General features: G+C 45.7%; 1 protein-coding gene across 3 annotated transcripts; it reads right to left on the bottom strand.

Moving 5' to 3' along the window:
• Positions 1-70: 70 nt before the first annotated feature.
• Positions 71-23,974, bottom strand: cep170bb (centrosomal protein 170Bb). Of its 3 annotated transcripts, none has more exons than XM_031582068.1 (20): positions 23,499-23,974; positions 19,357-19,497; positions 15,559-15,648; positions 14,240-14,318; positions 13,716-13,774; positions 13,011-13,125; positions 11,305-11,421; positions 10,352-10,882; positions 8,953-10,046; positions 8,434-8,610; positions 8,160-8,265; positions 6,195-7,895; positions 5,688-5,925; positions 5,296-5,452; positions 5,006-5,044; positions 4,346-4,474; positions 3,939-3,988; positions 3,610-3,703; positions 3,454-3,505; positions 71-3,219 (listed from the first exon to the last, which is right to left on the bottom strand). In XM_031582068.1, the coding sequence occupies exons 2-20, from the start codon at positions 19,459-19,461 to the stop codon at positions 3,008-3,010; spliced, it is 5,145 nt and encodes a 1,714-aa protein (XP_031437928.1). In that variant the 5' UTR covers positions 19,462-19,497; positions 23,499-23,974; the 3' UTR covers positions 71-3,007. The 3 variants fall into 3 exon arrangements, with proteins under 3 accessions (XP_031437928.1, XP_031437926.1, XP_031437927.1); XM_031582066.1 differs by having other exon boundaries at positions 3,939-4,027; XM_031582067.1 differs by lacking the exon at positions 5,006-5,044 and having other exon boundaries at positions 3,939-4,027.
• Between the last annotated feature and the right edge of the window lie 286 nt (positions 23,975-24,260).

Here is a 24,260-nt window from a genome sequence, read left to right on the forward strand (position 1 = left end):
TCAATCTAAAAGTGAAATAAATGTTTGATGTCATTGTGAGCACACTGAATTAAGACAAGCACTCCAAGTATTTATGACTGAAATCTGTTTATTACAAATGAGATGATACAAAAATTAAATACATTCTAAATGGTGCAGGTGGAGATATGTAACATAAGAATGGCAAAAAGGTAATATTCCATATAAAATAATCATTAAATACAGAGAATATTAGGAAGTTAATGTTTAACAATGTGAGCCAAGTTGGTTACACTCTTGTATTACATGGTCACATGGTTTACATACGTAAGTATGTGTTTTGTTCTCTAAGAAAGCTTAGTACTGAGTTCCATGCACTGAAAGAAATAGTAGACCAGGTGATGTCATCACAACAGCAGCTCATGAATTCATGTATAGCCAATCAGATGTCGGTTTTGAACTAGATTACTACATTCTTGCTTACTACTGGCTGAAAAAAAGCAGTGGCAGCATCAGTGACCTAAAGATTCCACTTGACACCAGGATATACTTAAATGTATGCATAAAAAAAGTGACAGAAACCTATAAGTGATTCAACAGTACGCTAAAAGCCTGCCCTTTTGAACGTCTAAAATGGTGCATAACCTATATTTCAGCCACTTCTCATCCAGATTTATTCCTGTGTACATTTCAACTTTCACCTGCTGATTTTGAGGTGTATAGATTATTTTGTATTTTTGTATTTTTTGTATTTTTTTTTCAAATGAAAAGTGCACATTTGGTGATCTAGCCAAAACCCTCACCCAGCTACACTACATATGGTTCACATGCAGTTCGGACAAAATATTGTTTGTTCGTTTTTTTTTGTTATTCTTTTTTTTTGTACACATACATTTATATGCTGTTTTACCAAACACAATCACACAACCCCATCTGTATCTGCACATAGCAGGGGTTAACTGCAACACAGTTCAGCTCACACTATGTCCATAGACACCACTGCTTTAGTGGCAGACAGAAGTTGGTAATAAGTGTTGATAAAATGTCCTAATACTTCTGGTTTGCATACAGCATGAGACAAAAAACAGTTTGTTTCAGACTTAAGACATCTGAACAAAGGCCCAAATGAGAAGAGCAATGTAGCAGAGTGCAGGAGAAAGAACTGGATTCTTTTCAGAAAATCATTTTGACACACAAGAACACAAATGTGAAATGGGAAGGAACCAGAATGATATGCATTATAAACATCTGATATGACTGTAACTAAACTGCAGTTTTAGTGAACTGCACTGCAAGTGAAACAGCAACTATGCGTTTACAGCGCAATGCATGGAGAGAACTGTATCTCTGGGCAATGAAAACGGATAACCCTAACCAAAATACAATACCTTGAATAACAGAAAACACAATTGTGAAAGACAAGTAAAATATCGAAATGAAAAAATGAGGCTTTCAGTTTAGAGCACAGCGGCCATGCTTCTCCTGGAGCATGGAATCAACTTTCAGAACACCAGGGATATTTATCTGCCTTTTTCCAAGTACAATACTTCAGTTCAGTAGACTGTAAAACAAATTCATATATAAACATCACCACTACTGGCTGTATCACTACCGTAGAAGCCATCAGTTATTGGCCTACAACATCCTAATACATTCTAATTTAAGTATTTGTATATGGAACAATGCCAGGGAGAAGAGCCTAGCTATGAGCAGACAGATTTCGTCTGTTGCCATTTGGACTAAGTAACAAGCCCCTTAAATCAGATCAGTGACATGGGCCACAGATGCCCCCTTTTTCATTTAAACGAAACAGACGTTCATGTCAACTTGGAGTAAAATTATCACAAATGCAGTCCCTTGGGTAATTTAGTCTGTATTGCCTGATATGACTCGAAGTTTCAGTGTATGGGTATAGCCGACATGCTAATAGTCTCTGCATCTGGAATGCTAAGGATGCAAAAGGAGAAGACCCGTTTGCCCTCTGGACTCATTGTCAAAATCACGAAACAGTACTGCACATTCAAGTCTAAACCGGACAAACATTCAGCAAGCATCCCTTTCGCGCAGAGCCACCTCAAAACACACAGCACAAAAGTATCCTCAGTTGTCTCTTGGTCACATCGTATTTTACACAAACGTAAACATCAGAGATGTGAGAGATGCGTGAACTGCCTGATTGTTCAAGTAATTCTTTCTGTTCAAGTTGGATTTGTGACATTACACCATATGTGATTGTGTACAGCTGATGCTGATCTACACAAGTCTGTGAATTTCTCTAGATTCTGTGGGGGAAATCACTCAGGAATGCACAGCCATTGACTAAGCCTGTGCCGCCGAGTTCACAGTGAACATTTTCATTTTCATTATTGGAATCACTCTGATTTCCAGGGGCTTTTCTAAACCTAAACTGTACAGCTCCAAGCAAGGTTGTAAGTTCCGGAAGGCATATTTCCAAGCGCTAGCATGACAATCGACATCACAACATTCATTAAAAAAAAAGCTTTAGGGATTAAACATAATTCCTGGCAACCACATTCAAAAACTCTAATCCATCATTTTTACTTTTTCCTTTTGTATAGAAGTCAGTGAATATACCCTTGCGCAATTGAATGAAGAAAAATAATAGTAAACACGCATCGATCACTCTGGTATGCTACACTGTTTTGGACCATAGTATTGCAGCGTCCCACCACCTTCCATACAGTACATCTCACGTCAATAGACACAACGTTATCTATGCTGTGGCAGTCATAGCACAGAACACAACAGGTGTAGCACAAAATGGTTCTCATACTATGGAACTGGGAGCCCATCCATGGGTCTCCTGAAGACCAACCTCTCACTTCACCAAAGGGACACCAATCACACAAGGCATGTGGACATCAATACATTTGTTTAAGCTAAGCAAAGCAAACAAGCTCTAGCTGTTTTGTTTTTGTACGTACAGTTTTGCCTTCAAAGCTTGTGCAACATGTCAGCATTTTTTTTTTTGCATTAAATACAGCATTACTCATACTACCCAACACTCGAAGACTTGACACAGACTGCATCAGACCAAGAACTTCTGGTCATCTTTGCCACGAGTGCCCCTCTTGGTTCTTTCGTTGGCATTGGGTGTGGAGGGGCTGGTGAAGGGACTGGCGGTCTGCCGGGCCTTTGAGGGGGACTTGGCTTTGGAAGCGTGTCTGGGTGTGACTACTGTGGGGGAAGCAGCGGCGGCCATCTTGGGGCTTCCAGTGGGCTCAACAATGCTGTTGATGACTTGAGTGACACACAAATGAAACATTATCTACTTTTGTCAATAAACTAGCCAAGGGAAATGTGATGCTTGCAAAACCTTGACATATTTGTATTTGATTCCACACTTTTAGACTGGTTATTCAGTTCTGAAGAATTTATCTCTGACATTTTTACCCGTGACCCCTCCTAAACAAATACAAAGAACCAATGCAGCCTAGGTAAAAAAATATATACAATCATATTTTATTCACTTACCCTCTAACTGTCTCTGAACCCTCCTCAATTCTTGCAGGATTGAAGAGATTTCCTGTGATCCAATAACACAAACATATTGTTGACAGCCCTTTCCAAGAGTATATCATATTCTGAAAATGTGTAACACTTAAAATGGCTACCAAGTGTAAATCAAACCTTATTGGATGTTTTCAGGATAGGGACTTCATTTTCAGTATTGATCTTTGCCTCAATCTCCTCCCACACCTCCGTCTTGTTGCGGAACATGACCCTGAAGACAACCAATGCAGGAGATCGGACTCAACATTCCTTTACAATGCTAGTAGCTCCATATAAGCTTCATATATTAACAATCTGTGTTTATCAAACCACACTCGAATACTGAACTTGTACTTGTGAGAATGCTGACTCAACAAAATGTCACCCTGCTGGTTCAAAACTATAATTTCAACCACTGGCTTTCACACGAAAAAAATGATATCTCAGCTAAAGGAATCTGTCCTTACTTCATTTTCTCTGTGAGTTGCTCGGTGTTCTCTCGAATAGCCTGGGAGAGCTGTGAGACAGGGTTCAGCATGAGATTGTCAAGAATGACCTGTGGCAGAAGTTACACAAAGTCTTTAATTAGATCCCTTAGTATGTCAATACTACAGCAAACACTTGTGTAGACAACAATAGATAAAAAAGCTAGCTTTGTCTTTATTTCGGTTTTGTTATGTACTGGGTTTGTCTATGTTTAGTGGCTTATATACCTCTGTTCTTGTATCTGTGTCCCACTACCTACAATTAGTATTCCGAAGTGTTCCAAATTTGCATTATAAAAAATAATACCAGTATTTAAAAAGATGATATTAAATAAATAGAATAGGATATATATTATGGATTTAACGAAACAGTTTGTTGGAGAGCACACCTCTTCCCTATTCCAGGGCCGTCGCTTAGATTCTTGTTCATTCATGTTGGAATCTTGCTCCAAGGGACTGAGAGCACCTGGTGGAACCTTCTGGTAGTTCAGACTGGCCTCTGGTATGTGTTGTACCAACTGAAAACACAACACAGCAGGTGAGCATGTGCTACCCTCAAGGCCTGAATGAAACTGATTTCATCCACAAAGACTTTCTGACACAAATTGGGTGATCTTAGTTATCAAAAAAACTTTGGCCACTGAGTGAGACAGAATGTAGTTTGCTTAGACATACTTAAACCTGATGTTAGAGCTGTGATTAGTACATGCAGTGAAAGCAAAGCCTGGTACATCACTGAGTACACAGTGCATCATGCCATCCACAATACTTCAAAAAAGACACAATACTTCAGTGCCTTATGATCGTATCCAATCAAGATCATTTAGCTGCTCCGTATAACTTAGCAGTAGTAGTAGTAAATAATAGCCACTAAATGCCTTGATTGAATGTGCCCTGTTAGTTGCTGAGAAAATTAAATTTGTGATGAGGAAAAAAGCGTTGTGAGAAAAGAAGAGATATCTGTGAGACTTTTTGCGAAGCAAGCGATAAATGCTACCAGTTGCGAGTAAGTGGAGTACAAATGAACTCGTGAACAATGATTTAAGCACCTGGGATGACAGGACCCCCTGCAATGATGCATATGGCTTCTGCACACAAGAGAAGGAAGAAATACTGGTGAACACCTTCAAAGAGAACAAGAACTTTTCAAGAACTTTTAGACCATCCATGTCAAAGGGGTTCCACCAAGCCTCTGCTGAGTTGTGCTGGAGCACTGCAGGCCAGCCATTATGGATCTGGGCAACATGGCCGCCAACAGCAGCTGCACTCATGTATGGAATACTTGGTTTACATGGTGGAAAATGGGGCATGGGCGAGGGAGTAGGGAGCCAGGACTTACTTCCTCACGGGCCGAGATGGTAGAGGCTGGTGTATTGGGCATGGAATTTGGGGAAGTGGTTGTGCCCATGCCAGAGCTCTGGGAGTCGCCATCTCCTGCAACATCATGGATCTCACGTGCAAGAATCGCCAGATCTTTGGCCAGGTCCTGACTCAACCTACAGCATTAACACAGTACCCAACATATATGTCCTTGCACATGTGCCTTGATTATAAAATGTTCTTGGTATGCAAGCTTGATAAATACCCCCCACATGACTGAATTGAGGCGTTATGCTATAATAAAATGAAACCAATCAAAATGTTTATTACGGTATCATTTTGTTGGAGTGCAAGAAGCTACGCTGGCATAACTCCATGTGTTGAACTTCTTGGCGCGTTCACTATGCCTACCTGGCTATCTCTGCACTGTGTGTGGACCAGTTCTGGAAATGCTCATTCTGGGCCTCCTCTTCCTCAGTCTCCAGTGAGATCGATTTGGAGCGGACCGGAGTGATCTTTGCGGCCTGGGTGGTCTGCGTGGAGGCAGAAGCGTGGGAGCGCTTGTGTTTCTGGCTGCTGGAGCTCACCAACTCCTGCTCCTCCTCGGAGGTGGAGGAGTAGTCTGAGCCCTTCTGCCTCCGACGGGCTCCTGCCAACAAAGACAACATGGCTACCATCAAAGATGTTTCATTACCTTAAATGTTATATGTATATACAAAAATGCCTATACTTCCAGCTACTGGGAACATAGTACCAGCTTATTTACTGGGTATATATTCCCACCTTCTCCACTGTTACAAAGGTTACCGATATCTAAGGTGTATAACATGGTTTGCAGATGTTTGTTTGCTGAATTAGTGATTTGAACTGACATGAATTGATCTTTCTTACTCTACTGGTAATTAAGGGGTTTCTCACCTGCTGCATTGGTGTGTTTTGCTGTACTAGATCGGGTACGGGCGGAGGGGAGCTTTGCGGCTGCTGATGCTATCTTGCTCATCCCCTGTTTAGGCTCTCCCGGTGCTGTCTTGCGTGAACCACCAGTGGGTTCAGACGTGCGGGTGGACGGCACGGCCCTGCCAGAGGAGGACTCATTGTCACTTGGTGCATTGAAGGAACCAGCCCTTTTCCGTGGCATGGCCAGGATGTCGAGCCGAGACAGTTTCTTGGCATCCGATGCAGTTTTACCATGGTCCGAACTCTGGGAGGCCCGGTCTGTTTCTGTTCCCTCGTTATCGGAGGTCTCGCCGAGCCTGGCGCGTCTCAGCATGGAGGCCCGAGTGGGCCGTGGTGCAGAGAGGCTGTTGGATCGGGTCAGAACCTGCGGAGCGACCTTACTGGGTGCCACTGGGTGGGCCTTGCTGGGTGCGTCGTCCTTCAGCGGGGGGGCACTGTGCCTCTTTCGGGCAGCAGCACGGGAACCGGACTCATGGTCAGAGGAGGAAGCGGCATCAACCCAGTGGTTCTGTGCATGGTTCTGCTGGCCCTCTGAAAGATCCAGGGAACCACGGTTCCCGGCACTCCGGCGAAGATGCAAACGTTTTCCAGCTTCAGCTTTAGCGCCACTGTCAGCTGTGGTGGTGTGGCTCCGGCGCTTCTCTGACAGACGCTCCCGAGCCGTGGGCTGCCTGGATGCTGTTGATCGCTCCTTTTGCAGTCCGGAGCCGGCCGGGCGCTTCTTGGGGGCTGTCACTGGAGCATTCTTACTGCTCACCATGCTCACCGTACTAGCTGTATCCACATCAGACTCCCCAGACATCGAATCGTCTCCCTGACCCCTCTTGCCGCCGCGAGCTGAATGCTTGTCCTCTGGGGAGCTGAAAAGCCTCTCTGCCTCCTGGAGGAAGGCCTGGGGTTCATGGTTAGCTTCTGCCCGCTCCAGGTCTCTCAGGGTGGGGTGGCTTGAGATGTGCGGCAGCCTCTTGACCTGGACTTTGTCAGTCGGGCGCTCCTTGGTGAAGCTCTCCTGCCGCACAAATGCTCCAGAGGCTAATGCGGTGTCCTTGGTGGGCACAAAGTCCCTGTCGTGGGTCTGGAGGTTCGGGGCAGAGGAGTTGGGCTTCACGGTGCGCCGTGGCTCCTGCCCACTCAGGTGCCGGATTAGGACGGTGGTGGGGGTGGTCCGGGGGGAGGGGTCCTTCTCAGACTGGGATGACAGTGGGCTCCTAGATGGTTCCGGTTTACCTTGCGAGCCATCGTCAGACCCAATGTAGAAGGAAGTGGATTTGGGTGTCTGTGCTGGCAGCTCATGACCTAGCCCCCATGGCATGCTCTCCCCTGGGGAGGACAGTGAGCCAGCTGCCCCCCTCCGGTTCTTTCTCTCCAGGATGGATCCATCCTCCGAGCGGCTGGTGTCGCTCAAGCTGTCAGGGTCGACGTCGTCCTGAACACGAAGCATCTGGGAAGAGTCCTGCTGAGATGGTGTCCCCGAGCCACGTTCAGGGGGTTCACGGTCGAGATAGGGGTCATGGCAGATTAGAACACAGGGGGTCGGACTCTCAGATTTGTCCCCTGGGGGTACTTGGGGCAGAAGACGCCGTGTGCGGGATCCCTGGCTGCCCTCGGCCTCAGACATATCTATATTCTGGCTCAACATCATGGAGTGTGGCATCCTTCCATCTAAAACCAAGAATATTCCACAAATAAAGTCCAACAATTAACAATGTGGTCAATGTGGTCATTTCAACATCAGCATACAGTCAGCAAATACTGCATGTACTCCACAAAAGACTCACAATACTATGCAAAAACATCATGGATGTAAGCATTTACATACATGTTTGGAACCACTGCTGCATCATTACTGCAACATTATTTAAGAGCCAAGGAGAAGACTGCAACAGTATAGTTTGCAGTATATGATAAGCACTGCATGAGTCTCACCTCTGTCTGGCTCCATCTGTGGGGTTGTACCTGGGGCTCCAGGCTCTGTGTAGCTGTCAGCTAAGCTAGCCCAGCGGGACACCCATTTGGGACTGCTCTGGGATGCCTGACGGTAGCAGAGGGAAGAACAGAGTTGGGTACAGCGAGGTTGAGTGAAATAATGTAGTATATGGCAGAGCTGAGTGGGGTAGACTACAACAATGTAAGGAAGAGTGAAGCTTACAGATACTCAGGAAGATGTCAGACACTAAGATAGCTATTGGGCTAACTGTACCTGTGCCTGTTCTGGATCAGGGCTGTGTTTGGGCATGCTTAGGCCTAGAACGGTGGCAGAAGCGAGATCAGCGGTGCTATGAGTGACAGGATGCTCTTCCCTGCCATCCTCGATCACAGGTCGGGTCACACCCAGTGTGGGGCCACTGTACTCAGGTGAGTCCAGCACACCAAACACCTGAGGAGTTGAGGACAGCAGGTAAGTTGCTACGCAACTCTTTGTCTGTATTAGCAATATGAGAGGACGAACACTGCGTAATTGGTAATATAGCACCTCATTGAATTTACTTTACATGTACAATAAAGTCCCATTGCTTCACTTATAAACAAAAGCTACAATGGAAAGACAAAAGTGAACACCAGTGCAAGAGAAGGTCAATACGTAGCATGTATGACCTTAATATTTAGCATTTTGCTGTTGGCTAGCTATTTTAACTTCAGTCTGTTTCTGCACTGACCTCAACTCAACTGACAAACCTCACTCCAGCCAACATGTCATGAACCTAGAATAATGTCTTACCTGGTCAATCATGCTCCTGGCCTCTTCCACCTCCTTGTCCTGGGACTCTGTCTCGATGGTGTAGGTCCCTGCATCGCTCAAGCTGTCCTCCTCTTCTGTCCTCACTGCACGTGATGTTCTCGGATCCATGCCACTAATGCTGATGCTAACGCTTGTGCTAATGCTAAAGCTTTCAGTAATGCTAATGCTAGGAGGGAGCTGGGCAGGCTCAGCTGGAAGAGAGGAAGTTGGCACGGGGACTTCCTGTGGGACAGGTGGGGAGGGTGGAGCAGCAGTACGGGAGGGGTAAGTAGTGCACTGAGAGGGGGAAGTGGGGTAAGAAACCGAGACAGGGCCACCCAGATCCCCTGGTGAGGGCAGAAGAATTTGGGAGGGGCACGCCGTCATCACAGGGGGCGCTGACATGGGAGGGGGAGGTATCTCCTTGAGGAGCTCCGCAGCAAAGTCTTGAGCCAGCCTGGACTTCCTGCCGGCACTCCCAAACTGCCTGTGAGCGGGACGGGAGACGGGGCCTGGTGGCGAAGGGGAGTGACTGCCGCTGCTCGGCGCCTCCTCTGTCTTCTCCCGCTTCAGGGAGCTGGAGCGCTGTGGGCCTGGGGGGTGGGCATGGGCGGAGCCTTTCAGGGGGACGGTGATCTGCTGCGTGGGAGGGAGGTGGCCGTGCACCGAGGCGGGCCGCTCCCCGCTGTGGCCGCTGCCCTTCCGGCGCTCCAGCTTGGCCCGGAGGGCGGAGTACGAGTCGGGATTCGCCGTGAAGGACTGAGAGCGCTTCTTGCGCGGGTTGTCGTCGAAGAACTCGATGACGAAGGCCTGCTGGCTGGGGGGTTCGGTAGGAGTCTGACGTCCCTGTGTGGGCGAGGGGACCTCTTGTGGGGACAGACACACCAGTGCCTGAGGGGCCACGGGGGAGGGTGGAGCCAGTTTGGGTGGAGACAGCTGATTGGGCTGGTGGGATGGGGGAGGCTCTGATGTCGGCACTGAGAGGTGTGATGGGACGGACTCTTGTGACTGGACGGAGTGGTGAGATTTGCTCCTCTTCCCCTTCAGAACGGGGTCCTCTGAGTCGCTCTGGGTGCCGTCGTCATGGTGATGTCCTACATGGGGAAAAAAGTGTTTCAGTTGTCAAATAATTAAAATGCTGTGACTATTTCTAAACAATAACACTGCTCCCAGTCTTTGAAAACATGAAATTAAACTAAATCAACGACATTGGCTTATAGCTCACATTAACATTATAAAACCTGGCCAAACATTCCCTGAACCTTGACCTTTATAATTTTGAAAACAATCGTCTATTAAAAACATGAAGGTGTATGGGCCTGAAAGTATATGTGCTTTTAGTTCTTATATTAGCATTATCAAGCATAGCTGATCCCCTGTCTCAACCCTAACCCCTGACCTTTGAGCGTTTTGAGGTTCATGGCAAGGTCACTCTTGGTGCTGTAGACATCCTCACAGGTGGGCCGTCTCCGCATCATGCTCACGTCACTGTGCACCAGCCAATCGGCCACCTTGCTCTCGGCTGACATCACATCTGTGGGCGTGGCCAATAGCGGCTTGGGGTGCGTCTTGCCGCGCGGGCGTGACGAGAACTTGGTCACATGATCTTTGATCTTGATCTTGCCCGGCGCACACTCATCAAACTCGATGGTGAAGGACGCGTGGCTCTGCACAACCGGAGGAGTGGCGGTGGGAGGGGGGCTGTCCGTGTCTTTGGTGGGGATCTCGTTGAGCTCCTGGGCCGGGGGTTTGCCGTGGTGGACGGGGGGCGCCGGCGGGGGGGACGTCTGGAACTCCTTGGTGGGGATCTCGAAGTAGCTGGGCTCCCGGTGATAAGGGAAAGACACAGACTTGCCCTGGAGGTCCCGGTAGTCTGGGAGGGCACCGTTCACCTTGCCATCCCCAGGCAATGAGACCTCTTTGGGGATGTCTGAGGAGAGAATCAGCCTGGTCAGACATCGGATATCTGACAATGATGTGAATTTATCGAGAATTTCTCAATGAGATGCAACAGATCTATTCAGAGAGAGAGCAGGAGGGGATACAAGCCAGAGAAGTAGAGAAGAGAAAGAGAGAGAGAGACACCCGTGGAACAGAGACGGGCTCCCTGACAGTAGGATACTGACCACATTGACAACATGACTAGCATGTTAATAGCGAGACAAGAGCAGAAGTGGACGTGGACATGATGGCTAACAGCTGTGTCCAAGCGCATATGTGCACAGTGACAAACTAGAGTAAATCACAGAGAACCCAGACAGAAGAGACGGGCTGACTGGTGAGAAAGAGGAAGCAGTACGAGAGCGTCAGAGAGGGAGGGAGTGAAAAAAGAGAAATGCACGAGAGACTGACCTGGGTGGCTGTCCTCTGGCTGCCGCCCGTCACCGGGCTGGCTCTTGTTCCCAGCATCCTCTTCACCCCACCACGAGGGCTGGCCGTATAGAGGGGTGGGCCGAGGCACTGGAGGCTCTGGGAAATGCAGACACATGCACATGCACACACAAACACACACACACACACACACACACACACACACACACATAAACAGGATGGACATACACACATACAAACAACATGCACATCCACACACACACATACGCATACACACACACACACACACACACACACACACACACACACACAGAAACAAACAATTACAAGGGGATAATAACAGTTAATTTACAGATACAAACAAATCCGGTGGGAGGGTTGTCTTAGTCACTGAGCCACAGCCTCCCCCTTGTGGCTCAACCTGATCGTTAGGCTGCCCCATCTCTCATTCATGCTTAACGAAGCATGTGGCTTCTTCTCAGAATAGACTCCTCATTAATATACGATAGAGCTATATCTGATATTCTCATGTCAAGCCGTAATGCACTGTCTACACTGTTGGATACTCAAACCACTAGCGTAGCCTCTACGGGTCACTCTTCCTTTCAAATCTAGGGTACACTCATTTACTGCTTCACCGCTTCAGTGATCTGACTGAACATTTGTTTTTGCCTCTCTTTGAGCGATGGGGGGGGGAAGAAGTACTGTGGAGAATCAGAGGCTACGCTGAGGAGGGTTGACTGCCTGTCAAGGTCACCTCAGTTCAGCACCAGTGCAGTAGTTGGAGCCCTTAACCCTTAGCCTTAGTGTCCCATTTCACACAAAGGCACAGGCGCTCACTGACAGCACCCTGGCCCTGATGCAGATATCACAGATACAGGCCAAGGGGATTATCTCTGGCCAGGCTCCAGATGTGGGCCGATGCATAAACCAGGCCACGCGTCGCTATGGAGCAGCGGTCACCATGGAGTCGTCACCATGGAGACCAGACGTGGACATGGACAGGGGGAGGGGGTAGAGCAAGTGGTAGATGTAGGAGGGTGGGGGGTGAGTAGAGACAGAGAGAGATATTTGGATGAGTTATAGTTCATGACACCAGGAAAAGAGGGAAGAGAGAAACTGAAAGAGGATGTGAGTAAAAGGAGTTTGAGGTGATGTGTGAATTTAGCGTTTATTTTTTAACACCTGCACTTCAAAAACACTAATTTCTCTAATACCTTCCCTGCTCTGACAAGGCAACACAGTTCTTCTCACCTAAAACAGCCAAATGAAATGAAATGGAAAAGGGAGACATACCATGCACATAAGCTTATGTGCATTCGTATGCAATCATATGACATATAACCAAAAGGTCTTTTGTCATTTCTTTCTGACCAGAACACAACTAACCAGCCAAGAGCACAAACCACCACTAGCTCTCTCTAATCCAGTTGTGGGCTGCAAAACATGAAGTGAATCTCATACAATTTCCGAGACACTATTTTTAATGACCTGAGCTTTAAACTCCTGAGCTTTGAAGTCTATGAGTGAGTAGACAACAACATCCATGAATATTAAATATGCTGTTAAATCTACAAATATATAGTTACTTGACAAAAATAGAGATACTTACATCATAAACTTAAGCAATATAAATCACCATTTTCCAACAGACAACAGTAATTAAGACATTTTCATTATCATACTACACATCCATCATTCCACTGAGGTGTTGTGCCATGCTGTACCTGTGAGACTCTTGCGTTCCGACCTCTCCAGTTTGGAGCGCTCATCCAGGATATCCGGCCGCTTTCCCTCTGAAGCCTTCAGGCCCATCTGCAGCTGGCTGGTGTACTTCTCATGCTGCAACAGCAGAGGGCACTCATGAGCTCAAAAAGGCTTGATTCTCAAAGACCAGCATTAAATTTCTAGGTTCTAGGTTTCCCCAAATAATGGCCATGAAGGAAATGATTTACTGAACTGGTAGAAGAATTAGTATCATCACTTGTGAAGCAGGTGAGATAAAGCTCTGACCCTTTAAGCCTTTCAGATGAAGAATCCTGTCACATTTGTGTTCGTTTCACACTAGATTAGGCTAAATTAATCTAGTCTAGATTACTGGATCTTTAAATTAAATTAGATTTGTTGGTAGTCCTGTATAATCATATATTCCTGTATAATGAAGGAACAAACGTGCAAATACTTTGATGACAATGTTGTTTGTCAAGCTTGTTGCGACTAGGATAGACTTTATTTACCCTATACTGCTGATCACTCACTTTGAATTATTCATCCTTGCAGAAACCCACACACACACACACACACACTGACACACGCACACACACAAACACACGCACACGCACACGCACACGCACACGCACACGCACACGCACTCGCACTCGCACTCGCACTCACACTCACACTCACACTCACACTCACACACTCACACTTACCTTGAGGGCTTCCTCTGGGACTTTGTGCTGACTCCTCTCCAGAACGTAAACGTGGGAATGTGAATTCTAGGTTAAGCTAATACTGGGTTACATTTGAACATCTTCCAACATTTACCCATGAGAGGAGCTGAAGTTGAATAACCTGTATAGAGATTACTGATTGACTAACAACTGCTAAACCAACTGAACCACGTGTGCTGACAAACATATGGACAAATGACTCGAGAAAGCCCATTGGAATTTTGGTTGTGGCTAATGGCAGAAAAATCCACCATTGACCGACTACACTCGCAGGCTTGGCTAAAACCTCAGGAGCATCACTGTACTTCCTGTCTACACTCACATGCTTGGCTAGGCTGGTACTTCCTGTCTGAATCCCCCCGCCCCCCCAGTGCTCTTAGCTCCAGCTTCACCAGGGTATTAGATTGATTTATGTCCAACTTGGTTAAGAATCTGAGGGTTCCCACACATTAGACTGTAACCAAAAACATTACAGGTAAGACTCTATTGAGGGAAAAGGATATCATATCCAAAGCGTACAACATCAGAGAGTTTCAGAGTGATGTAGGTCTGGTCAGGGATTCGTAGGTCATTCACAAATGTCTGCGAAAGAAAAGAAAGATACAGCACGCATGCATCAAAATGTTTATATAGATTAGCACGGTGCTACCACTACGAAGAGTGACTGTTGCTGGTGGCACTGATTTCATCTATTAATGCATTATTGATTGACATTAAAATGGCCTCTGTAGCCTGCTGACCTGGGCAATAGCACAGTAAATCCTTTCCTGCTGTAAGCACAGTGCAACTAAAGCTACCGTTTACACAGTAAAATTGATGAAATGTGATAGAAGTAAAAATCAATATCCACCATATTCTGGCAATGGATCAACCCCGGTGACAATTTAAAAGGTTTTAAGTATGCTCACTTCTCACTTATCTGAAAGATAAAGTCTATCTCTCTATACAACATTAGGCAGTATCACTAGCTGCCACGGTGTGACTCTCGATCAAAGGAGCTTTGAAGATGCTACAATTCTTGCCTTCAGGCACCACAGCTCAGGGCTTCAGCAGCAGCATGTGCTAGCGCATCGCTAACTGACATATTGACTAAGACAGGCCAGGGCACTGAGAGCAGCGGGCTGGACACCCTCCACACTGATAGCGCTTTGTGTGAAGCAGACTAGCCTGCATCAGCACAGCACAAAGGACTGTCAGTTTGACAACAGTATAGCCAACAGGACAGTATGTGAGGCCATTTTATTTATTTATTTATTTATTTTTATCAAAAACTGCAATTCTGGGTATAAAAGAAGCAGCATCGGCTATTTGTGAGGTTATCACTGTGACTACGAGAGTCCTGAGCCCAACACTACCTCAGCAGAACTGCAGACCAGGAGAGTGTGGAGTCTGGTGATGAGAATGATGCTTGACACACTTACTTTTGAAATGACACACTTTCTACAGCGTGGGGTGATCAGCTCCCATGGAGCCGCTGCCTATGGATAGCTTGAGCGTGTCTGAATGTCTCTGTGTCCTTGTCCCTGCCTCCCAGTATTTATTTGGACATTTCTGTTATGTTTACTAGTACAGTATTTTTAGTGCCTGTGCACGGCCCCTTATGCAAGGCAGATTCCTTCCAGCAACCTTCATTCATTCATTTTATCATTTGTGACATTCGTTAAAAGGACGCTGACATATTTCCAAACAGCTCTTTCTGACGTTGTCTCTCTTTTAATAACAGTGTATGTTTTATATATATATGATATTTCAATATAATCACTGCATAACTGTGTACTTCTTTTCCACCAAACCAAATGTGTGCATCCCTCTGCAGACTCACCCCGTTCAGACTGCCCAGATCTTTGACTAGGTGTTCATCAGTGGCTTGGTTGTAGTTGATGACAGCATGCTGCTTATCGACACTGCGGGACTGAAAAGGGAACGACACTGTCGTCAGCAAATCAGACATTACAGTTTGCAAACCAGTAGTTATACCTTTCCAGACATACATACGGTCATTCCAGAGTCGTACAAAATGTTGCAACAACTTGCAGTTCTACAGTATTTCTACTTCTGTCCAGAATACATCCAACTTTTAGTAAGTTAACTATGCATCATGAACTCATTGCTTTACAGTGCTTCATGCTGATGATAATAATACAACATAATTTGGACACTATAATTACATTTATATGTTACATTTTTGGAATACTTTAGATAGACTGTTACTATAATCTGAAAGCTATGGCAAAAATAGATGCCCTGTTAAGAGTTAAGTCACAATTCTGACAAATGCAATGTGTGACTATGTTTTCAGCAAGATCCAGTGATATTAGCACATCATAGAGACATCACGTCCTGCCAATTTTGTTGCCAGTTCACAGCACATTTACCAGAGAAAGAAGGCTTCTACAACAGCTACATTCTCAAGAAAAATAATAACACTGTTTAAATTAACTTGCTTAACTTAATTTCTTTAATTATTTAGCAATACAGAGAGAACGTTAGCTCTTTTACTGGCCCATTGGAATTGGAATTGGAACTCACAATTGTATATGAATGCCAAAGCACTGAGGTACCTTCTGTGGAGCGAAATATGCCCTATTCAGCAATCTGGGGTTGTTTTTGCTTGTGCAGAGCATGATCCTGTCAACATCCACGTGCCCTATCCTTGTGCAATGTCACGTGAAATGAAAACTGCTGGTTGGGAGTGAATTATTTACCATACAAGAGTACTGCAGGGATGCATCGCTCCAATGGTTTGGTCTTACCAACAATGTTGGCTAATGCAAGGGGCTTGTGTCATGCATGTTGTATTACGGTGGCCCATCTGCTCAGATCTGTGCTGTATTGACAAAGTCAGAAATGACAGTGAGTCACTTCGAGCACAACAGGAACCTTGTTAGCTTAACTGTGGTTTTGGAATGCTCAAAAGTCAGAGGATGTTCTGTCCATGACAGGAGCAAAACAGACCAATTTCTAGTTACAAGCAGGCCATCCTTAGGTAGCCTACAAGCAGGGCAGAATAGTCAATAGTGATATAGGCCTATACGTGGTAGCTTTCCACATATAGATTAACATATGCGACTGTCTACTGCATACACCACAAAGCATGCATATGTAAGGGATAATGCATAGTCCGCCGGTCATTAACGTAAAATAAATCCCGACAATACGAACAGGGCCCCCACGCGCAGCAGAGGATGTCTTCAGTTGTTGTACAGTGTTTCAGATGACATTTACTCTGGGCGTACGAGGGCTCTGTTTGTTTGTGTCTGGTGTCTCCCACTCCTCCTTTGAGTCAATGGCTGGGTCATGACTCAGTAATTAGCTGGCTGAGCGGGCCTTCAGCTCGTTATCCACTAGCCCTCCACTTCAAACACTCTGTCACCACTCCATTCACCATCACTCATTTAATCTCCCTCCCTCTCCTTCTCTCTCTCTCAGGCTTTTTATACAGCCTGTTCAAGGTGGGAATGCTGCGCCCTTATTCCACCTCACCGTTCTGTATGAAAGGGACGAACACGGAATAGGGGGGTCATTGTTGTTCTGTCTTTCAGCCGGACGGGAGGTAGTCAGAGAGCTGGATCGGTGTCTGTGTAAAAGGGAGAGGCAGCATGGGAGATAGAGCTGTGACGCAGCCTAGCAGCTAAACAAAATGAAACAAGACTACTGTGGTGACTTCAAAGTGGCAATTTGTTTGAAGTTTGAAATATCCAAGCTCCAAGTGGTCTTGAACGCAGCATTATAGACGCCATGCCTCACGCTTCTCTCTTTCTCTCTCTCTCTATCTCTCTGTGTGTGTGTGTGTGTGTGAATGTGGGTGTATCTGAATGTGTGTGATGTACATCACTGAGATTTCTAAAGATGTCTTACATCTTTCTTTGGCCTGCTGTTTTGACATGATAGCACCAACAAGCCAAAAGCATTCTGGTTGCTAGGTAACAAACTAGGCAGTTCATTCCAAGGGGATGCACACTGTAGACAAAATGGACCTTACACCTTTTATATGCTCCAGAATCACCACTTAACATCTTCCATTAATGATTCAGGCTAGGCTCTTTGCTGTAGCAGCCCAACCCAGTAATCTAGCTGTGTCCAAAATGCTACTGTCAGCTGATTTCCCACCGTCTTGATAAGAGGCAGAGAGGGACTACGTTAGTGTCAGTGGGGGTGGAGACAGGGTCTGTGGGAGGAGAGAGTGGGAGTCCTCTCTGGATGACGACAAGCCCAACGGCAAAATGGCCTCCCTGGTTGCTACGGGCAACCTCTGAGCAGTAAGGTGCTATCAATAACACTGACAGCTCGTCAATTTCTGAGAGCACCATCAGTAATGGTGAGCGAAACAGCAGAATAATCAGAGACAGTAATGGTGAGAGAAACAGGAAGGAAATGCTCCCATCTTTGATGCATTTTTAGTATTTCTCCAAAAATGAAATGTCCCAAGGCCAAGGAGCTGGCAAACCGCTAAAAACATCACGGTATAAATAAAGGAGGCTTCGACACACTGGGAATGACATTTTGTCATTTCCCAGGCCTGGTCCAGCCACTGATCTCTGCGGCCCCCAGCTATATCACTCCAGCTAGGTTTGAGCAACCCCCTGTCCCTGTTTCTTATCATTGTACAGTAACCACAGAACTATTTCTAGAAGAATTTTACCTTAACAAAAGAATACAAGGTTTTACATCAAATGGGTTGGCTGTCACCTGACAGTAACACAGCATCTCCACATCTCAAGCCCATCTGTGTAAAACAGAAGCACAGAGACGCTATGAGTGAAAACTCTCATGGATAAGCAGACGCGACAACCAGTGTGGGTTGTTTCTGTTCAGCCGAGGCAACCCTTGTTATCCTCATATGTCTGCCTGACGTTGTACACACACCCCCTTCCCTGACTCACTGAGCCATCCCCCTCTTGAGGTGTACCGTAAGCCCGCTTTCAAAAGTGGCGCACCATCCCCCCACACATTTAACAATGACAACAGACTATTTGCATTGACACTCTATATTCGCATTTGTGTTTGTCAGAAACAAGATGGAGATAATCACGCAGCAGGTGGTGTTTCTCAGAAGGCCCTGTGAAGTGGAGCACAGACAGAGGGTGGAGCGTGTCTGTGATGAGGGGAAAGACGTTGTGTTCTATTAGGGGAAAGATTCTTTAAAGGTACACTGAACCTGAAAAATATTGATTGATCATACACATGGGGGGATGGTGGGGTGTACTGTCATGATGTTACGTTTAAAATTAAACAAATATGATAGCTACTTCTTCACTGCTCAGAGGTCTAGCGGAGTTCGTTTCAGCCTAACCCATCCACATGCTGACGCTTCACCAGTTCTACGTGGTTGTGAGAGAAGGTCTAATTTGTTTGCCAGGATTATTTTCTTTTGTTTTTCACCTTCCACCTTTTTTCACCCAGAGAACAGCTCATTGCGGATCAGCTCTGGCACTGACCTTGGGCAGATCCACCAGGTCAGGGCCACCACAGCTGGGTGCGGTCAGCTAGTCTTTGGGGCACACACACACACACAAACACACACACACACACACACACACTCCACGCCCCACGCACGCACCCATGAAGCATTCTTCAAACGCCGCGCCGGGTCAGTTGTGGATCAGAGGGAGAGCCTCACCTGCAGCATGAGCTCGCAGTCTTCGCGGCCCACGAAGATCATCTCCCGCGGGAGCCGGTGGCGCGTGCCCGAGCTGCTCACCAGGAACCATGATGTCACACTCATCTTCACTGCTCCGCCCAGAACGCCGTGCTTTGCATCCTGGGTAAAGACAGAAAGATACGGAAACAGACTGAGCACAGTCCTGATCAAGACACAACAGGGCCTCGTCACTGTTAAGCTTGCTTCAGCATCTGTAATCTGTAAACCTCTTCCACTGAAAAGAGATCAGTGTGAGCTTTCCGTCCAGTTATTGTATATCTTCTCTTACTCAGCAAAAACTGGTAGGTTAATGGGGATAAATGAGGTATATCAGGTATATAGGTGATATACAAGAGGGAGACATATTGCCAAGGGAGACATATTGCATACAACACACATAATAACAAATCAAAGACATACAGTATTGACTCTGATTATGTAAATGTCAATTTTTCAGTGTGTCTGCAAGCTGTAATTGGTGTCTCTCCAATGGCCGGGCCCATTTCAAATCACCACTATTTAAAAGAGGATCAATACCAATATGGCTGCCGCAGGCATCTTCATTTTAAGGCTAATCAATGCCTTCCCACAAGGGAGGGAAGATAAGCTCCGGATGTACAGAACTGCTGATGACTGAACCCGGCCTGGGACATCTAACTTCCAGAGTGCACTGCACCATCTCACTGTAAAAGATTATGTGTTTTACACGGACATCAATCAGATATTTATAAATGCTGAGTTTCATACGGCTTTATACTTAGCCTGTACTACAGTGAATTGAATGAACCATTATTTCCTGAAGGTTGTCACAAGGTGATGTTTAAACTCTGAGCTTTAAATGCTGCTACATCTTTTCAGTAAGCTTGCTCAGGAAATACATGGATTAAAATGGATAGACGATTGCGTTGCTGGTGTTCGACACTCAGAATCGAATTAGCATTAATGCACTGCAGTGGTATGATGATACAGAGGAACTGACAGATCAGGCCTGGGGGAGGGTTATGTCCCCCAGAATCAGGCATGCCTCTCAAATTACTTCACCTTCTTCAGTCAGATCGAACACTTGCTCTGAGTGACAGAGTATCATTGGAGTGTTTGCAGTTTGAAAAAATCAGGAAGGAAAAAGAAGTAGAAGGTCATTGAAGGACACTGTCTACAAGCACTTTAGGAGACGTAAGAGATAGGCCAACTTCAGTCACTTGGGTTTACAGCCACAGCATGGCAACCAGCAGTGCATATAGTTAGATTGTGTACCATGGCAACAAGCATCTACAGAAAAATTCCTCAACAAATCACATCGCTCAGGGTCTGTTTTACCCTCATTCCCACAAAGAGGCTAAGAACTACATTTAGAGTTAGATTTTTCTGTAGTGATTACATTATGTGGCATTCTATGTCACTATTCAGACAAATGACCTTTAAACATTCCCCGTCCCCAGAGTGTTGTGTTTGGTTTGTTGTCCAGAGACTCGGATTCTCTAAAAAGGTTACACAGCACTTTCCCGACAAGTGTTGATTTCATTTCAAGAGCCAAGTGACCGTTGCAAAAAAGTGCTCCTCTGCAAGAGCTCCGAGCCTGTCTGGACGCATTAACATTCGCCCTCCCTGTCGCCTACTCTTACCGTCTCCACGCCTACCCTGGTGAAGATCTCTTACTTTGGGGGCACCACATGGCACGCTGCAACACAGATCCAACATGGCAGCAGTGGCATTGGATGGTAGTGATCCAGACACGGGAGGGGAGGGGTGGAGGAGGACGGGTGAGCTGAGAGACACTACACGAAGGGAAACGCAGGCTTGGCAGATTGGCCACAGCATCAGAGCACCACACAAATGTTTTTCATATCTTTAATCTCAAAGCTTATATCTCCATACTAAGGCTTTGGCTTTGGTGTCGCCAGGCCTCCTGCTAAGCCTGATTCACGAGAGCAGAATGGATGCACGGCCACACACACACACACACTGTGCTGGCAACAGTAATGAACAAGTAAGGAATGTCTGATCATATGTCCTGTGCAGTATGTGTTTATGGAGGCGAGGATTATGCCGTTATTATGGTATGATCTGGTTCCATGGAAAGCAAGTTTCAATTCATTTCATTTTAGTGAATGAACACTGACACGCATTTTGAATGAGGTAGAAGTTGCAAACAGAAGAAGAACATGGCCAATTTCAAAGTAATGGAAAGCAAATTGAGAAATATTTTACACACACAGCTTTTCATTTTTTTTTCTTTTCCTGGCACTTAGTGACGAGCCCAAATACTTTCCATAAGACTCCCTGTTTTAATCACCTTCGGATACTACCAGGCAACAGGGCCCATCGGGGCTGTAGGAGACTGGGGAAAGGACTTGGATGGGGAGGGCACATGTCCCTGAACATTATGGTAGATTAGTTATGTCCTTTGCATGTTGCACTGATGTTGAGCAGATAGACCGCTATGATACACCATGCAGGCCACAGCCCTTTACGTGAGACAACACAGACTGACCACAGGAGGGATAACAACTGATGTCCTACAACCATATGACATATTGTTATTGAGTCCTACCCTCATGACAGGTGGTGGTTGTGTGATGGAGGCCAGTGGGCATGGTGCTGTTCAGTGTGCGGACCTCATCCTCCCAGGCACACCAGAGAGCCAGCTGCTCCTGCATCCCTGCTTGTTTGCCTCCCTCACCAGGTCTCTTTAATTAACGGGCCCAGAGAAATCCACACCGTCAGCTCTGGGGCTGGTAGCATGTGGCTCGGGCTGTTCTGTTCCTGGGGCCAAGCCACTAGAGCATTCTCATCACAAGCAATGATGCTGTTGCCGGGAGACGCTGTGATTCTACAGTAGGCTATAGTCATCTTGTAAGGGGGTGCCACTACAAAGTCCTTTAGAATCCTTGGACAACATAGATCCCTTCATCAAAGCTTTTCAGTAAAATGATTAAATTAATGAATGGATGAATGAATGAATGAATGAATGAGTTTTGCATTTCTGACACAGAGCTATAGGCTATATGAAGGCTATATTTAACATGTATAACTTCAAAACAATCTTAATTAGGGTTAAACAATCTCTTTCATTTACTGATATATTTTTTTCACAGGTTGAGTATGCTAGTCCCACAGGTAGTCTAAACCGCACGTCTTTGAAAAGGGCCATAATTCAACCCATAAAAATCGGGAATGAGAGTAGCCTATTTACAATCTAGCCATTATACTTTCTGAAATAGAGCTTCATATGGTTGATTTATTTTAGGTTTGGCCAATGCGTGCAACAGTGCGTCTTACCAATTAGGCTACAAGTCTATAACACTCACTCTGAAATGTGGCTTACCGGGCCCGACCATTCAAATATAATGTGGTTAAGTGGGCAGAGGAATGTCATTGTATGGCTGAAATTATTATTACCATTTAACAATAGTTAAAAAAAGCAAAATCCCACCGATTGAACCTAACAATGCGATAATCATTTCAGCGTAATTGCAATTGCACGTCACCACAGGCCGCAGATTCTCTCACTCGATTCCGTGATTCAGCATCCAAATTCGGTAGGCGCCGCCGTGTCGCTATCATAATCGGGCGAATAATCGTTCTGAAACGTTATCTAATTTGCCTTTGTTAAACGAGATGCATTACACATGAGTTACGACAAGCAGACCGTTTGGCCGATGTAAGGTGGGGCTCATAGTAGAAATGATTTGATAGGCAACAAAACCCAACCAGGTTGCGCGACTGGTGTTGGATGGTGGCAGGCAGGATGCTGCTTATCGACTGTCTGCCCAGCCCCATTTGCCCGAGAGAGTTGTCAGCATGTCTGAGATTTAAGTGTTATGCTGGATTTCGTAATGTTTGCATAATGTTAGAGTCTTCTGATTTAAAAGGCTCATTTTGTGAGTGTAATCTTTCGGCTAGGCTAAATTGTGTAGGCTATGTAGTAATGCTATACGGCACCCCTGTGCGCTACGTTTCAATTCCTGTTACAGCCTAAATGAACTGACCGCAGAGACAGTAGCAGTACTCATACTCATATTTAAAACATTTTGACTATTAGTCACTACAACATATCCTCTTTCTCCTAGCACCCCGACTGACTCCCAACGAGCATCATGACTCCCAATTCCGCGACCTACCTACAACATTCCAGATGCCGCTTCTCCCACAAATGCAACAAATGATGTCACCATGAATTTGACACAAATCCGTTGCCACACGTGTCAAAAATAATTTCTTAAAACATCCACGTCTTGCAGTTGAGATCTCTCGGAAATTCGCCGTAGCTTTTCTAGATGAATCCTCCAATGTCCATCCTCGGGATTCCGCTGCTGTGGTATCTCCGGTGCGATGTGAGAGCTGAGACTGTCACCACCAGCTCTGGACCAGCGCGAGAGCAGCGCCGCTTTGGGCAGGCTGGCGCAACCTCAAAGCTCACACAAACGCCCAACCCAGCTACCCAGCAACTACAATCATCTGCCCAGACTCGGAAAAAAATCAGTTGTTCAAACGATTTTACTGCAGTGTTGAACCTATTGTTAAATTGTTTGAAAGGTAAACGAGATAATCCACTTATTATATAAATAAATAAATACATACATTTAGGCTCACATGAGTTTCAGAATGATGTGTTGATTCTGACGTCACCGTCCTTTGTTTCCACAGAAATTAATATCAATATTTATGAAACATAACGAAGCAGTCTCGTTGCTTAAGAATATTTGTTTTACATGTTATTGTATGTGTTATTAAGGAAGACGTAGTAATGAAGTTATGTAAAATGGGGCTCGTTTAAATTGTTTACGTCATGCGCAGGTGTGAATTGTCTCATAGCCTATGATATCCGTCCTTCTTTCCACACCGTTGATTACGTCAGAACAGCAATCGCTACTATTAGGGAA

Source organism: Clupea harengus, chromosome 15 (assembly GCF_900700415.2).
Source record: "Clupea harengus chromosome 15, Ch_v2.0.2, whole genome shotgun sequence".
NCBI classification, from domain to species: Eukaryota; Metazoa; Chordata; class Actinopteri; order Clupeiformes; family Clupeidae; genus Clupea; species Clupea harengus.